The sequence below is a fragment of the Haliotis rufescens genome, unplaced genomic scaffold (assembly GCF_023055435.1).
Source record: "Haliotis rufescens isolate VD_foot unplaced genomic scaffold, xgHalRufe1.0.p SCAF_11, whole genome shotgun sequence".
Lineage (NCBI taxonomy): Eukaryota > Metazoa > Mollusca > Gastropoda > Lepetellida > Haliotidae > Haliotis > Haliotis rufescens.
In genome coordinates, this window is record NW_025963791.1 from 19,179,726 (window position 1) to 19,198,413 (window position 18,688).

The 18,688-nt window shown below is 42.8% G+C and overlaps 1 protein-coding gene and 1 long non-coding RNA gene across 5 annotated transcripts in view; both read left to right on the top strand.

Annotated features, from left to right (window-relative positions):
* LOC124137273 (regulatory-associated protein of mTOR-like) overlaps positions 1 to 4,809 on the top strand; it is a 38,748-nt gene extending 33,939 nt beyond the window's left edge. For 3 of the 4 annotated variants that reach the window (XM_046503508.2, XM_046503509.2, XM_046503510.2), the window contains 3 exons: positions 1,061 to 1,177; positions 1,459 to 1,588; positions 2,418 to 4,809. In XM_046503508.2, the coding sequence (XP_046359464.2) occupies positions 1,061 to 1,177; positions 1,459 to 1,588; positions 2,418 to 2,486 (316 nt within the window). In that variant the 3' untranslated portion in view covers positions 2,487 to 4,809. The remainder of the gene's footprint in view (positions 1 to 1,060; positions 1,178 to 1,458; positions 1,589 to 2,417) is intronic. The other variant, XR_007219956.1, reaches the window with a different exon arrangement.
* A 3,487-nt stretch (positions 4,810 to 8,296) lies between these two features.
* On the top strand, positions 8,297 to 9,662 carry LOC125378075. The gene is made up of 2 exons (XR_007220004.1): positions 8,297 to 8,675; positions 9,050 to 9,662. It is a non-coding gene; the product is annotated as an uncharacterized LOC125378075 (long non-coding RNA).
* Positions 9,663 to 18,688: the final 9,026 nt, after the last annotated feature.

The window sequence follows — 18,688 nt, forward strand, 5'->3', positions numbered from 1 at the left end:
AAGTTACCAAGGTATATAAAGCTATCCAGGTATTTAGAGCTATCAAGGTATATAAAGTTATCAAGGTATTTAAAGCTACCAAGGTATATAAAGTTACCAAGGTATATAAAGCTATCAAGGTATATAAAGTTACCAAGGTATATAAAGCTATCCAGGTATTTAGAGCTGTCAAGGTATATAAAGTTATCAAGGTATTTAAAGCTACCAAGGTATATAAAGTTACCAAGGTATTTAAAGCTACCAAGGTATATAAAGTTACCAAGGTATATAAAGCTATCAAGGTATTTAAAGCTATCAAGGTATATAAAGCCATCAAGGTATTTAAAGCTACCAAGGTATATAAAGTTACCAAGGTATATAAAGTTACCAAGGTATATAAAGCTATCAAGGTATTTAAAGCTATCAAGGTATATAAAGCCATCAAGGTATTTAAAGCTACCAAGGTATATAAAGTTACCAAGGTATTTAAAGCTACCAAGGTATATAAAGTTACCAAGGTATATAAAGCTATCAAGGTATTTAATGCCATCAAGGTATATAAAGCTACCAAGGTATATAAAGTTACCAAGGTATATAAATCTATCAAGGTATATAAAGCTACCAAGGTATGTAAAGTTACCAAGGTATATAAAGCTATCAAGGTATTTAAAGCTATCAAGGTATATAAAGCTATCAAGGTATATAAAGCTATCAAGGTATATAAAGTTACCAAGGTATATAAAGCCATCAAGGTATATAAAGCTATCAAGGTATATAAAGCTATCAAGGTATATAAAGCTATCAAGGTATATAAAGCTACCAAGGTATATAAAGTTACCAAGGTATATAAAGCTATCAAGGTATATAAAGCTATCAAGGTATTTAAAGCTATCAAGGTATATAAAGTTACCAAGGTATATAAAGCTATCAAGGTATTTAAAGCTATCAAGGTATATAAAGTTACCAAGGTATTTAAAGATCTCTGTGAGAAGTGACCACTGGAGAACATATCAGAATGTTGTTTGTGATCTGTTTTGAACTTTTTCCAAACTGCAAGCCCCACTCTTGCTTTCTCCATCAGTGCTGGCGGTGACATCAAGATGTGGGACCCGCGATTTACAGAGTCAGTGCGGAGCTTCTCCACCCAGTCCAGCATTACATCCATGGCAGTCCACCCTCGGGCTGATGTTATAGCATGGTACGTACACAACGTTACACACATAGTTAGCAGTCCACCTTCTGGCCGTTGTTATAGCATGGTACGTACACAACGCTACTTACATAGATAGCTGTCCACCCTCTGGCCGATGTTATAGCATGGTACGTACACAACGCTACTTACATACCTCAATGAACCGCCGAAAAAAATCTACAGTAATTCCCTAACTGCTCTTCCAAAATAGCACCTGACTATAGTTACATCAAGTTTACAGATATTATTATGTGCGAGGAGACCTGATTGAAGCGTGTTACTTCCAGTGGGTCGGTGAACCAGTCCATCAGTGTGTACAACCAGAGTGGGGACAGCCTCAGTCTCATCAAGTACCACGAGGGTTTCCTGGGCCAGCGCATCGGCACCATCAGCTGTCTGACCTTTCATCCCTACTTAGTGAGTACATTGCAACAAATTACATCCTACAGCCCCCCATGGGGATTCTGGGTTAGAATAGGTTCCCACCAACCTATGGAGTACAAAGCGATCTGAGTGCTGAGATGATCCATACCTTACATAGACTTAGACAGCCGTAGCGCTAAGGTTTTTTGTACAATGGCACCCTGGTCAGGCTCAGTGATTGGGTTGATTGCGTGTCATCAGACCCCGACAGTGTGTATCTTTATACAAAATTTATCAATCACTGGATTGTCTGGTCGTGATTTGATTATTTACAGGCTGCTGTCATGTAGATGGAATATTGCTGGCAGCAGCAAATCTGGGATTGATATGACAGTCAGGAGGTCACCATGAGAATGAACATGAACAAAATAGGCAATATTTAAACTTAACCAATGGATTCCAATTTATTCTTCCATCCTGGTGTTGAAACGTCCGAGAACAAAGTTTCCAGCTTCAAAAAAACATCTTGCCCCAACACATCCCATATATCACTACAGTCACCACTGTGATCATGGGTCACTCGCAACTGCATTCCCATACCGTGCGACCCCAAGTGATACGATCCCGTACGATCCGATCACCTGACATTCCCTGCACCCTCATTCTCTTTCATATCACCTGGTGGAAAGGACCCCAAATCAGAAGTGATGTTACTGAATCATTAGTGCATATAACCTTCCTAAAAATGTGGCTAGGGCTCTGAGACTTTCTTTTGGACATTTTAGTCCGTAATGATTTCTGGGGCCTTCTGGAAATGATGGTGGAGGGGCTGCTTCTGTATTTGAAATAAACAATTCTAGTTGCCATGTGTGTTTGTCTGCAGGTGAGACTGGCTGCTGGCAGCAATGACGCGTTTGTCTCCGTGTACTCCAGCCCAGCCAAGAGGAGTTGACGTTAGCGATGACTAGCATTGAGAGAACCGTCACATCTACTGCCACCACAGCTGCTGTGTGTTCCTGAATGTTGTAGAGAAAGTATGACCTCATGTTTAGTAGGGCTCGGATGATACACCAACTGTTTGATCCCCTACGTATCATGATACCTTGCTCTTGATATGATACGTATCACAATACTTGTATGTGCTTATATCTGTGGTGTGTAAGCCATTGTTTTCATAGAAAGGATGGCCAAATACCTGGCACACTGACGATTTACAGTTGATAGTGTCAAGTGATAGGCGCAATGGATGACAATATTTACATTTCACCACTAGTGTCACTAATAATTAGTGTTTGTGGAACAGTTATTAAAGCAAATGTTTAAGGTAAGAATCAATACTTTTTACTTGGTGTATGACTGTGATCGATACTTGTATCGAGAAGTAAAAAATCGTGATCCACCGATGCATCGGTGTATTGTCCCATGACTAATGTTTAGTGATGCTTCCTAGACCTTCTAGATGTTTGTCAATCAAAATCTTTATTACACCAGTCCTGTGATGTGACAGTTAAAACTTGATGAATGGACAGGATATGATCTATGTGGGGTTTAATTAACAAGTTCCGCACATTGCAGTTAAAACATGTTGTACATTACCATGATTACATCAACTAAATATTAGCTTGTTTGAGTGCAAAATCAGCAGTGTTGGAAGCTCTCCTAGAATCTCCAACTCATGATTTGGATAGGAGTAGTGCTGCACATGCTTCAGGAATGGACAGGAGTACTTCTGTCCTTTGAAAAAAAATTGTTGGATAGTGAAAATTTGGAACAGAAAAACACCTCCAATTTAAATGAATGTGTTGCCATATGAATGATTGTTGAACTCTGGGTTGCATTTCTACAGTGTTTAGATCCCTCTTAGAGACTGTAACAATATGATGCACAAAGCGCTGATTAATCATGATATCCTAGGCAAATTGCTCATATAGCGACGAAGTGAATGTTACAGATTGCAGCAACAGCGCATCCTCTGTGTGTTTGAATTATCATGGTACCTGTGTATGAATTCTATGAAAGGTCCTAGCAGTTTATCAAGATGAATTGAGTATGATTATAATTTAACACATTGTCACTACAACACACTTGATTGTGTATTTTCACCAAAATCACTTTATACCAAAGAAATATAAGTTTGTCGTTTTTATCCGTTTCATAAGGTTCACATTTGAGCAGAATATCCAAGGTGTGGTTTCACTTTGGTAATTAGTTGAAACTAGTGAATATGAAGGTAACATAAGCAGTCAACACTGGGTTACCACATCTCACTGGCAAGCATCACAGTTTTAATACTCTTCATCTACTCCAGTATAGTACACACAATACTTAGACAGAGCTCCAGTTCAAGTTTGGGAATTGTTCATGGATGGGCTTGCTGAAATATGTTGATCTGACAACTTCTTCCCGAAGATTATGGTATTGTTCGTTCCTTCTGTTTTGAAACTCTCCTACCCAATATACAGGATTTGTTCTTTGTCATTATGTATCTTCTCAAGTGTTGTTGTGAAATTCAAGAAAAGTGTGTCGCATTAACAGGTGCAACAACGTGATAAACATGAAGTGTAACTTGTAATTCATGATTCTGTGCAATATTACAAACATTTCACCAATGTGTGCAGCGTCAGAACGTGTTCCGAAGTTTTGCATGGTTTGGCTTCTGGAGTAGCTGGACATCCATACATATACACAGCGATAGATCAGGTTGTTTCAACAGCCATCAAAGTCCAAGATTTACCCTGAAAACAGGTATTTCCACAAGAGATGAAGCAAAGCTGTTGACAGGTGTGGCAGTGTTTAACAGGACATGTGGCTGTTGACAGGTGTGGAAGTGTTACACAGAACATGTGGCTGTTGACAGGTGTGGAAGTGTTACACAGAACATGTGGCTGTTAACAGACATTGAAGTGTTACACAGAACATGTGGCTGTTGACAGGTGTGGAAGTGTTACAAAGAACATGTGGCTGTTGAAAGGTGTGGAAGTGTTACACAGGACATATGACTGTTGACAGGTGTGGCAGTGTTTAACAGGACATGTGGCTGTTGACAGGTGTGGAAGTGTTACACAGAACATGTGGCTGTTGACAGGTGTGGAAGTGTTACACAGAACATGTGGCTGTTAACAGACATTGAAGTGTTACACAGAACATGTGGCTGTTGACAGGTGTGGAAGTGTTACACAGAACATGTGGCTGTTGACAGGTGTGGAAGTGTTACAAAGAACATGTGGCTGTTGAAAGGTGTGGAAGTGTTACACAGAACATGTGGCTGTTGACAGGTGTGGAAGTGTTACACAGAACATGTGGCTGTTGACAGGTGTGGAAGTGTTACACAGAACATGTGGCTGTTGACAGGTGTGGAAGTGTTTCACAGAACATGTGGCTGTTGACAGGTGTGGAAGTGTTACACAGAACATGTGGCTGTTGACAGGTGTGGAAGTGTTACACAGAACATGTGGCTGTTGACAGGTGTGGAAGTGTTACACAGAACATGTGGCTGTTGACAGGTGTGGAAGTGTTTCACAGAACATGTGGCTGTTGACAGGTGTGGAAGTGTTACACAGAACATGTGGCTGTTGACAGGTGTGGAAGTGTTACACAGAACATGTGGCTGTTGACAGGTGTGGAAGTGTTACACAGAACATGTGGCTGTTGACAGGTGTGGAAGTGTTTCACAGAACATATGACTGTTGACAGGTGTGGAAGTGTTACACAGAACATGTGGCTGTTGACAGGTGTGGAAGTGTTACACAGGACATATGGCTGTTGACAGGTGTGGAAGTGTTTCACAGAACATGTGGCTGTTGACAGGTGTGGAAGTGTTACACAGAACATGTGGCTGTTGACAGGTGTGGAAGTGTTACACAGGACATATGGCTGTTGACAGGTGTGGAAGTGTTTCACAGAACATGTGGCTGTTGACAGGTGTGGAAGTGTTACACAGAACATGTGGCTGTTGACAGGTGTGGAAGTGTTACACAGGACATATGGCTGTTGACAGGTGTGGAAGTGTTTCACAGAACATGTGGCTGTTGACAGGTGTGGAAGTGTTACACAGAACATGTGGCTGTTGACAGGTGTGGAAGTGTTACACAGGACATATGGCTGTTGACAGGTGTGGAAGTGTTACACAGAACATGTGGCTGTTGACAGGTGTGGAAGTGTTACACAGGACATATGGCTGTTGACAGGTGTGGAAGTGTTACACAGAACATATGGCTGTTGACAGGTGTGGAAGTGTTTCACAGAACATGGCTGTTGACAGGTGTGGAAGTGTTACACAGAACATGTGGCTGTTGACAGGTGTGGAAGTGTTACACAGGACATATGACTGTTGACAGGTGTGGAAGTGTTACACAGAACATGTGGCTGTTGACAGGTGTGGATGTGTTACACAGAACATGGCTGTTGACAGGTGTGGAAGTGTTACACAGAACATGGCTGTTGACAGGTGTGGATGTGTTACACAGAACATGGCTGTTGACAGGTGTGGAAGTGTTACACAGAACATGGCTGTTGACAGGTGTGGAAGTGTTACACAGAACATGTGGCTGTTGACAGGTGTGGAAGTGTTACACAGAACATGGCTGTTGACAGGTGTGGAAGTGTTACACAGAACATGGCTGTTGACAGGTGTGGAAGTGTTACACAGGACATGTGGCTGTTGACAGGTGTGGAAGTGTTTCACAGAACATGTGGCTGTTGACAGGTGTGGAAGTGTTTCACAGGACATGTGGCTGTTGACAGGTGTGGAAGTGTTACACAGGACATATGGCTGTTGACAGGTGTGGAAGTGTTACACAGGACATATGGCTGTTGACAGGTGTGGAAGTGTTACACAGAACATGGCTGTTGACAGGTGTGCAAGTGTTACACAGGACATGTGGCTGTTGACAGGTGTGCAAGTGTTACACAGAACATGTGGCTGTTGACAGGTGTGGAAGTGTTTCACAGGACATGTGGCTGTTGACAGGTGTGGAAGTGTTACACAGAACATGGCTGTTGACAGGTGTGGAAGTGTTACACAGAACATGGCTGTTGACAGGTGTGGAAGTGTTTCACAGAACATATGACTGTTGACGGGTGTGGAAGTGTTACACAGGACATGCGGCTGTTGACAGGTGTGGAAGTGTTACACAGGACATATGGCTGTTGACAGGTGTGGAAGTGTTTCACAGGACATGTGGCTGTTGACAGGTGTGGATGTGTTTCACAGAACATATGGCTGTTGACAGGTGTGGAAGTGTTACACAGAACATGTGGCTGTTGACAGGTGTGGAAGTGTTTCACAGGACATGTGGCTGTTGACAGGTGTGGAAGTGTTACACAGAACATGTGGCTGTTGACAGGTGTGGAAGTGTTACACAGAACATGTGGCTGTTGACAGGTGTGGAAGTGTTACACAGAACATGTGGCTGTTGACAGGTGTGGAAGTGTTTCACAGGACATGTGGCTGTTGACAGGTGTGGATGTGTTACACAGAACATGGCTGTTGACAGGTGTGGAAGTGTTTCACAGAACATGGCTGTTGACAGGTGTGGATGTGTTACACAGAACATGGCTGTTGACAGGTGTGGAAGTGTTTCACAGGACATATGGCTGTTGACAGGTGTGGAAGTGTTACACAGGACATGTGGCTGTTGACAGGTGTGGAAGTGTTACACAGAACATGTGGCTGTTGACAGGTGTGGAAGTGTTTCACAGAACATGGCTGTTGACAGGTGTGGATGTGTTACACAGAACATGGCTGTTGACAGTTGTGGAAGTGTTACACAGAACATGGCTGTTGACAGGTGTGGAAGTGTTACACAGAACATATGGCTGTTGACAGGTGTGGAAGTGTTTCACAGAACATGGCTGTTGACAGGTGTGGATGTGTTACACAGAACATGGCTGTTGACAGGTGTGGAAGTGTTACACAGAACATGGCTGTTGGCAGGTGTGGAAGTGTTACACAGAACATATGGCTGTTGACAGGTGTGGAAGTGTTACACAGAACATGGCTGTTGGCAGGTGTGGAAGTGTTACACAGAACATATGGCTGTTGACAGGTGTGGAAGTGTTACACAGAACATGGCTGTTGACAGGTGTGGAAGTGTTATACAGAACATATGGCTGTTGACAGGTGTGGAAGTGTTACACAGAACATGACTGTTGACAGGTGTGGAAGTGTTATACAGAACATATGGCTGTTGACAGGTGTGGAAGTGTTACACAGGACATATGGCTGTTGAAAGGTGTGGAAGTGTTACAAAGAACATGTGGCTGTTGACAGGTGTGGAAGTGTTACAAAGAACATATGGCTGTTGACAGGTGTGGAAGTGTTACACAGGACATGTGGCTGTTGACAGGTGTGGAAGTGTTACACAGTACATATGACTGTTGACAGGTGTGGAAGTGTTACACAGGACATATGACTGTTGACAGGTGTGGAAGTGTTACACAGTACATATGACTGTTGACAGGTGTGGAAGTGTTACACAGTACATATGACTGTTGACAGGTGTGGAAGTGTTACACAGGACATATGACTGTTGACAGGTGTGGAAGTGTTATACAGAACATATGGCTGTTGACAGGTGTGGAAGTGTTACACAGGACATATGGCTGTTGACAGGTGTGGAAGTGTTACAAAGAACATGTGGCTGTTGACAGGTGTGGAAGTGTTACAAAGAACATATGGCTGTTGACAGGTGTGGAAGTGTTACACAGGACATGTGGCTGTTGACAGGTGTGGAAGTGTTACACAGAACATGTGGCTGTTGACAGGTGTGGAAGTGTTTCACAGGACATATGACTGTTGACAGGTGTGGAAGTGTTACACAGAACATGTGGCTGTTGACAGGTGTGGAAGTGTTTCACAGAACATGTGGCTGTTGACAGGTGTGGATGTGTTACACAGGACATGTGGCTGTTGACAGGTGTGGAAGTGTTACACAGAACATGGCTGTTGACAGGTGTGGAAGTGTTACACAGAACATGGCTGTTGACAGGTACGGAATTGTTACACAGAACATATGGCTGTTGACACGTGTGGAAGAGTTACACAGAACATGTGGCTGTTGACAGGCATTGAAGTGTTACACAGAACATGTGGCTGTTGACAGGTGTGGAAGTGTTACACAGAACATGTGGCTGTTGACAGGTGTGGAAGTGTTACACAGTACATATGACTGTTGACAGGTGTGGAATTGTTACACAGAACATGGCTGTTGACAGGTGTGGATGTGTTACACAGAACATATGGCTGTTGACAGGTGTGGAAGTGTTTCACAGGACATGTGGCTGTTGACAGGTGTGGAAGTGTTACACAGAACATGGCTGTTGACAGGTGTGGATGTGTTACACAGAACATATGGCTGTTGACAGGTGTGGAATTGTTACACAGAACATGGCTGTTGACAGGCATTGAAGTGTTACACAGGACATATGGCTGTTGACAAGTGTGGAAGTGTTACACAGGACATATGGCTGTTGACAGGTGTGGAAGTGTTTCACAGGACATATGGCTGTTGACAGGTGTGGAAGTGTTACACAGAACATGTGGCTGTTGACAGGTGTGGAAGTGTTACACAGAACATATGGCTGTTGACAGGTGTGGAAGTGTTACACAGAACATGGCTGTTGACAGGTGTGGATGTGTTACACAGAACATGGCTGTTGACAGGCATTGAAGTGTTACACAGAACATGTGGCTGTTGACAGGTGTGGATGTGTTACACAGAACATGGCTGTTGACAGGCATTGAAGTGTTACACAGAACATGTGGCTGTTGACAGGTGTGGAAGTGTTATACAGAACATATGGCTGTTGACAGATGTGGAAGTGTTACACAGGACATATGGCTGTTGACAGGTGTGGAAGTGTTTAACAGGACATGCGGCTGTTGACAGGTGTGGAAGTGTTACACAGGACATGCGGCTGTTGACAGGTGTGGAAGTGTTACACAGAACATGGCTGTTAACAGACATTGAAGTGTTACACAGAACATGTGGCTGTTGACAGGTGTGGAAGTGTTACACAGAACATGTGGCTGTTGACAGGCATTGAAGTGTTTCACAGGACATATGGCTGTTGACAGGTGTGGAAGTGTTACACAGAACATGTGGCTGTTGACAGGTGTGGAAGTGTTTCACAGAACATATGACTGTTGACAGGTGTGGAAGTGTTACACAGAACATGTGGCTGTTGACAGGTGTGGAAGTGTTACACAGGACATATGACTGTTGACAGGTGTGGAAGTGTTACACAGAACATGGCTGTTGACAGGTGTGGAAGTGTTACACAGAACATGTGGCTGTTGACAGGTGTGGAAGTGTTTCACAGAACATATGACTGTTGACAGGTGTGGAAGTGTTACACAGAACATGGCTGTTGACAGGTGTGGATGTGTTACACAGAACATGGCTGTTGACAGGCATTGAAGTGTTACACAGAACATGTGGCTGTTGACAGGTGTGGAAGTGTTACACAGAACATGTGGCTGTTGACAGGCATTGAAGTGTTACACAGAACATGTGGCTGTTGACAGGTGTGGAAGTGTTACACAGAACATGTGGCTGTTGACAGGTGTGGAAGTGTTTCACAGGACATGTGGCTGTTGACAGGTGTGGAAGTGTTACACAGAACATGGCTGTTGACAGGTGTGGAATTGTTACAGAGAACATGGCTGTTGACAGGTGTGGAAGTGTTACACAGGACATGTGGCTGTTGACAGGTGTGGATGTGTTACACAGAACATGTGGCTGTTGACAGGTGTGGAAGTGTTACACAGAACATGGCTGTTGACAGGTGTGGATGTGTTACACAGAACATATGACTGTTGACAGGTGTGGATGTGTTACACAGAACATGGCTGTTGACAGGTGTGGATGTGTTACACAGAACATATGACTGTTGACAGGTGTGGATGTGTTACACAGAACATGGCTGTTGACAGGTGTGGATGTGTTACACAGAACATGGCTGTTGACAGGCATTGAAGTGTTACACAGAACATGTGGCTGTTGACAGGTGTGGAAGTGTTTCACAGAACATATGGCTGTTGACAGGTGTGGAAGTGTTACACAGAACATATGACTGTTGACGGGTGTGGAAGTGTTTCACAGGACATGTGGCTGTTGACAGGTGTGGAAGTGTTACACAGAACATGTGGCTGTTGACAGGTGTGGAAGTGTTACACAGAACATGGCTGTTGACAGGTGTGGAAGTGTTACACAGAACATGGCTGTTGACAGGCATTGAAGTGTTACACAGAACATGTGGCTGTTGACAGGTGTGGAAGTGTTTCACAGAACATATGGCTGTTGACAGGTGTGGAAGTGTTACACAGAACATATGGCTGTTGACAGATGTGGAAGTGTTACACAGGACATATGGCTGTTGACAGGTGTGGAAGTGTTACACAGGACATGCGGCTGTTGACAGGTGTGGAAGTGTTACACAGAACATGGCTGTTGACAGGTGTGGAAGTGTTACACAGAACATGGCTGTTGACAGGTGTGGAAGTGTTTCACAGAACATGGCTGTTGACAGGTGTGGAAGTGTTACACAGAACATATGACTGTTGACAGGTGTGGAAGTGTTACACAATACCTAGGCTATGGCTGTGTTGACAGTGCTTTGAGAAATCCTAGAATGGTTGGTAGATGGTGATCTCATCATTTTGTGATAGTTGTCAAGCGTGTACATATTCATTGTTTCACGGGTGCCATCCCAGTGTGTGTGCATGTGAGAGCGAGAGACATTCTTGTAGTATCCCACTAGACCTATTACTACCTGTAGATGATCCATGTAGACGTTGTAGTCAGGGAAACTAGTTGGACACGGATCAGGACCATATCACTTCTTTGTAGATTAACCATACATATCCCTGACTGTAGATAACATCTGTACAACTGTGATGATTGTGTTTTTTGTTTCTTTTTTCATGTTACTGTGTCCTTTGCAGGATGCACAGATACAACTTTGGTGATCTCCTTACCCCTGGCTAGAATCCCTCCCCTGGTCCCCGCTCCACAAAGCGATCTTAGCGCCTCAACAATTGTAAGCCTTTATTAAAGTATGGAAGTTAAGGTAACCTTAACGCTACAACAATTGTAAGCCTATGTTAAAGTATGGAAGTTACAGTTACCTTAGAGCTACAACAATTGTAAGCCTATGTTAATGTATTGAACTTACAGTTACCTTAGCGCTACAACAATTGTAAGCCTTTATTAAAGTATGGAAGTTAAGGTAACCTTAGTGCTACAACAATTGTAAGCCTATGTTAATGTATGGAAGTTAAGGTTTCCTTAGAGCTACAACAATTGTAAGTCTATGTTAATGTATGGAAGTTACAGTTACCTTAGCGCAACAACAATTGTAAGCCTATCTTAAAGTGTGGAAGTTAAGGTAACCTTAGCGCTACAACAATTGTAAGACTATGTTAAAGAATGGAAGTTACAGTTTCCTTAGCGCTACAACAATTGTAAGCCTATGTTAAAGTATGGAACTTACGGTTACCTTAGCGCTGATGAGTTTTTTTTAAATTCACTTACCCAAGACTCAGAGATGCAACTTTGTCCCTGACTAGATTCCCTGGTCTCAGATCACAGAAACAGCTTTACTTTCTTCACACATATACCTCATAAACATAGTTATGGCATTTCCAACTTTCACACTGCTTTAGTATAAAGATGTGAGAACTGTACACAGCAAGGTAATGGCTGTTTTTAAGACATTTGTGAACTTGCATCAGGCTGTGCTGTCAATTTCCAGTTCATCCTTATTTGTTTGATTTGTTTAGTACCGGGTAGGATGGACCTTTTTGTTCTTAATATGACATAACACTGATGATGACAATAGAGCCTGACTCCATGTAGTCAGATGGCTGCATTGGTTCCCTACCATCACTCTCAGGCCATAGTTCCTGGAGATTTTCAACACAGTTGCAGGGATTTGATCTGCCCTGGCAATCATATGTACTTGGGAGGAGAGATAGCATGTATGAAGTACATGAAAACAGAACTGACATGTGAAGATGTTTGACGTTGATGTTTTCTGTCAGTTATGGAAGCCTTCAGCGAAGACGTGTCATGACACAAACTGTGATATTAACAATGTCGTCATTGACACCTTTGATTAGTGCTGAATCGTGTTGTATAGTAGAGGATTGTGGTGGATTGCATAATACTGAAACTACTGTCAAGCTGTCCATCCTCGTGTGTATGTCTCCATTCTATTGGGATGAATACCCTGGACAAGAAAAGAAAAGCTATGTTAGGCTAAAAAAAAAAATATGCTTGGTTCTCAGGCACCACCCACATCATCATAAAATCGTCCACACGTTTAAATTTCCATTTAAAAAAAAAAGGAATAAATCTTTAAATATTCCACATCTTGAACACACAACCCCGGCAAATGCTACAATACATGAGAACAACAAATTATTCTAACAAAAATTTGGTTACATACTAGCTTGAACAACTTCCCCCCCCCCAAAAAAAAAAAAACACAAAAAAAACCAACAACGCCTGCACTATATTTTCAAAAGCCATTGCCTGAGACCCAATTCTTTTATTTTTTTACGCCTTAGCGTATGAGTCCAGGAGAACACACTTGATAATCCCAGATGTCTAGCCACATGCATGCTAACCTCATGGTCTTACTGTATTAAGCAGTACAATTGCTTGCTAGGAATGAATGGTTCTGTCTAACTGTGGTTCTGTTATTATGTTGAGTTATGTTGTGGTCCCAGGCCAATCGTTATTTGTTACATTATTGACATAATTTAGTCTTCCTGACCTGGCACTATAGTTGATTGTCAATGATTTGTTGCTTCAAAATACCATTTTATGTATTGTTAAGTTTTGGTTAATCTATAGACTAATCACTCTCAATGTATGTACTGTCATTTCCTTTAGATTTGTTGAGTGTATTGAAATTTTATTTACATTTTAGGTGCTACTTATCTTGTGTTACCATGGTTACTAATGTATTTGGGTATTGGGGAAAGAGCTAGCTGCTTAGCATAAAATGACTAGCATTACTGGGAGTTAACAGATCCTCTGGTCTTTCTTTCCTGAATAAATAGGTGAAGACAATCGAATTAAACTGATAACTGTTTTTCTCCTTCCAAGCATTCTGAAGGATACAAAAGTTCATTGTAGTTCTTGTGTAGTGTCTTTGATGCACAGATGATCGGTTGCAGTCTCTGCTGGGCTGTGCTGCCTGAATGATGTGGACTCTGTCTAACACATTTTCAGGGTTTAATTTTAGCAAAACGTAAAAGACTGAAACTGACATTTATTGTGAGAAAGAATACCCTTTGATATTGTAATATAATAATCATTTTATTGATTGTGTTCAAATGTACAGATAATTGTAAATACGAGAATTATGTGATTATGGGGATGAACTGCCTCTAGTGTAAATTTGTGTTTATTATGTAAATAATATTGAAGAATCACTTGTAGATAAATTGAAAAATCAATAAAGAAAGTGTCCAACTTCGTTGTTATGTACTGTGTTTTCATCAAATACAGTTGAACTTATCCAAATTGGAATCTCAAATTCGGATTTCGGTGAAAACCAGACTTTTTCTCCAGTCCCCTCAGTTCCTTAATAATTTATCATTACTCAAACTGACCTACAAGTCCCTAATTCAGACTTTTTACACTTCAGACTTCGAACTAAAATTATGGTCCCAACAACCAAACCGAATGTTCTCTCTCTTTGAAGTAAGCTCAGTGATTGTCAGGCTAAACAACAATAATCCAGAATGTAATCCTATTGATCTTAACACTTTGTTGTCCGCTTAGTTAAGTAGAATTTACTCACCTGTTATGTGAAGCTCAGCTTAATGAGATCATCAGTAAGCAGACTGTCTCCAATATCATATTGCTTTTTGTTTTGTCTTCGATAAAACTTCTTGTACCAGACCTTTTTACCAAGTCCGAATTGGACAGATTCCACTGTATTTCTTCTTATTCAGCTCTGCAGCTCGGATTGAAAAAAAATACAATCCCCGAAAATAGTTTTAAAAAATATTTATGCTTCAAACTGGCCTTACATTGATGCTCGTGCTGTTTACATCCACCCTTCCATTGACACAAGAACCATGTGGAATCTTGAAAGTCTTCTGTTGTGGGGATATGTTTCTTTAAACTTCAAACCATTACTCTGCCACAGAGTAGTATGGGGTGCATAACTCAAAGATCGCTAACTATTTCAGGACCAAACTGACATAAATGTCTGAATGCTAAGTGAGCTAAAGCCATGTTGCTACAATGTGTGAAGCCCATTTTCTCTGGAATATTGCTAAAAGCGGCGTAAAACCATAGTCACTCACTCACTAAAGCCATGGAGAATTTCAGTTCAGTGCATTTGTTTTTGGCAGTCAACTGGTGGACCTCCCAAATGGACTTCTGTGTATGTCAAATTGAACACCTGGTATTCCATTGCGTACAGGTATCGCTTGGAGCCCAGTATTAATGCTAGCATCTCTATTTCTCTCGAACACACTTATCATCACCATGGTACTGATGGTGCATTACCCATCAATCTGGGTAATGCACGCTTTTCATATTGATTGACCTACACGTGCTGCACACATGATTTCGAGGCATCGTCTTTGAATCATATATCAATGACTGCATTCAGGCCAACATAAAAATTATGGCCGTTTATCCCACCTCTGCATCTCTTCGTCGATGCCTCAACTGTGGGTTGGAAAGCTCATTGTCAGGAACTACAAAATTCAAAGCAGTGATATTGGCGGTGTCACATTGGGTGACGCTTCTTCGTGCCCCCAATCTGATGATCCAGCCTGACAACCTATCCGCCATCCGGTACATAAACAAGATTGGCTCCACCAAGTCAATGTCACAACTCTCTCTGGCACTTGACTTATTTCAACTGATCAACTCAGTCAGCATTCAAGTTAGAGCAAGACACATCCTCAGCGTCTCCAATGTCACAGCCAACTCCTTGTGTCAACCCGACAAACCATCTCCCACAGAATGGTGTCTACATCCAATGATCTGGATTTTGCTACAAAAAAATCCATGACCCAAAGGCGATCTTTTCGCAAACCAGCTTCAACACTCAGCTCTCCCGGTTCACATCTCCCATCCCCGATCCTCTGGCTTGGGACCACGGCATGTTAGCAATCTCGTGGGAGGGCCTATACGTTATACATACCTATACACCTTTTCCCCCGTCCTACCTCAGAACCTGCAGAAGATAAGGTCCGCCAGTCACCTCACACTGCTTCTGATCGCACGTCATTGGCCAACAAGGACTTGGATCGCCACGCTCATACAACTCCCTGACAGAAGGTTTCATCATCTACCTCTGAGAGGCTATCTTCTTCACCTCACTATCAGGGGCTCCAATCGTCGCCCAAAACCCTCAATCTGTGCGTCTGGCGCATTTACAGAAATCCCTTGTTGCAAAGGGTTTTCTTTAGGAAAGGTAGGCAAGACCATTTCCGAGTCTCGTAGATCGTCAACCAAGTCACTGTACGTCATTGAGTTGAAGGCTTTTGAAGCCTAATGTTTTTACACTCACTACTGCTTCTCTACAACAAATTGCTGAATACCTCCATCATCTCAGATTGCCACGGTATCTTGCTACAATCACTTCTGTCATCACTACCGCAACGGGATCAAAAGTGTCTATGGTTGCTGAAGGGGCGGTCGGGTAGCCTAGTGGTTAAAGCGTTCTCTCGTCATGCCGAAGACCCGGGGTCGATTCCCGACGTGGGTACAATGTGTGAAGCCCATTTCTGGTGTCCCTCGCCGTGATATTGCTGGAATATTGCTAAAAGCGGCGTAAAACCATACTCACTCACTCACTCTACGGGATAACATGTGCAGATACTCACTCACTCACTATGGTTGCTGAACTGCAATCATTATTTGATCTTACAAGTTGGCGGACTAGTTTCGACCACTCACCTGTGATCTTAACATCATATTTCATCTTATAACTTTGGCTGATAACGAACCACTTTCATCTGGAACTCGCAACGGCTTTTTGATTGAGTGAGGTTCAAGCATAAAACGTCAACAGAGTTCTCTTCGAATGTACTTTTCATGGGAAAGGTTTTCCAACCCATCATGAATCTCGCGCTGTCGCCTCTACTATAGATTGATATATACTCACATGCAAAAGAAACGCTAGTGGTTTTAAGCAAATAGGTAACAAACACGGAACTATAAACTGATATGAGTTTTAGCATGTAGTGAAGCCTGATGGTGGAATCAATATTTTTGGTTGCAAGATGTTGCCCGTCATTTCAACGTTAACATAACCACAATTTACCGTCTCCTGCATCGATACAATGCAACACAGACCACAGATGATCTTCCTTGGAGCGGTCTTCCTAGGGTCGCCACACCTCGACAAGATCGGCAGATTTCCTGTCAACACCAGCGACCTCCATTCCTAACTGCAAGTGACGGTGCTCGACAAAACCTAGGAACACATAATCGACACTATAGCCGGGACACTGATCCGACGTCTCCGTTCCAACAACCTCAGATGTCGACGACCAGCACGTCGTCCTGTTCTCCAATCACGGCATCGACAAGCACGACTTCAGTGGGCACAGGGTCGTCGCAAATGGCGTCATCGTGAGTGGAGGCATCTCTTCTTCTCTGATGAAAATCTCTTTTGTGTCTCCCATGCAGATGGAAGAGTCAGAATTTGGCGGCGTCGAGGTGATCGTTTCGCTGACAGAAACGTTGTGGAAAGGGATCCATGGGGTGGACCTAGCGTCATGATATGGGCAGGGATTGGACTTAATGCGAGACTTGGACCCATGTGCTTTCTGAATATTGGTCAAGGTCGGGGACACGGTGTCACTGCTCAGCGGTATATCGACCAAGTGATCAGACCCCACGTTGTTCCATTTTTTGCACAACATCAACAACACATTTTCCAGCAGGACGACGCTCGTCCCCATGGTGCCAGAACTCTCATGGCCTTTCTGCAACAACACTACATCCGTGTTCTACCGTGGCCAGATCTGAACCCCATCAAACATTTGTGGGATGTGGTTCAAAGGCGTCTGCACAATGTGCGCCCTGTCCCTACAACTGCCGATAAACTACGCACAGCTGCTCTGGATGTGTGCAGGAGGATCCCTAGGGCCTTTACAAATCGTCTGAACCACCCATTGTACAGGAGATGTGTGGCAGTTATCAATGCTAATGTTGGTCACACCAGGTATTGACTGACAATTTGAGTTTTGACCCGAAACTGTGTAAGCCCTTAACATTTGAAAAAAATAATTATGTCATCTGCCTTTTAATCCATTAAACTGTCTTCAGTCAAATTTTTGTCAATCTTGTCCTATTAGTATTTCTTGTCTTTACTGTTGAAAATAAATAACATGTATACTGCATACTCGACTTGCGTTTCTTTTACGTGTGAGTATAGTAATTGTACTTTAGCTGCAATTATGGAAGGATGTTTCTGTAAACCTGATACGATTTTCGCATCCCACTATCTCCCAGACATCTGTGACTGACGTCCAAGGTCTGCGTCAATTTGTGCCATTGGATCTCGCACAACAAGTGTCCAGGACACATCTGCGCATCCTTGTCCGATCCAGTTCCTTGTACTACGTCACTCTCTAGATATAATAAACCTTGGCCCGATTCTTAGTTTGTAATGATTTTTCGGGTTTTTCCCACACTGAATAATCGATTGGAGGATCTGGAAGTCGCCGTCAGGAACCTCTTTTTCACTCACCTCTGCTTTGGGCATGTGTTGTTTTATGTATTGGGTCGACGATCCATTTGTGAATGTCGTCGATTGTTCCTCTTCTCGTCTTAACCTATTGATGCAATCCCTGAGGCGTAATTGAGTGTTTTGATGAAGCGTTGAAAGAGATGCCAAGCTGGTTTGTCCTATCGTCCATAGGAGATAGTGATAGGCTACCCGTCTTGTAGAGTCAGTTGGCCGGAGGGGCAGTCAGGTAGCCTAGTGGTTAAAGCGTTCGCTCGTCACGCCGAAGGCCCGGGTTCGAATCCCGACATGGGTACAATGTGTGAAGCCCATTTCTGGTGTCCCCCGCCATGATATTGCTGGAATATTGCGTAAAACCAAACACACTCACTCACTCACTCAATTGGCCGGATACCATTTCTGTATCGAATATAAGTCGTA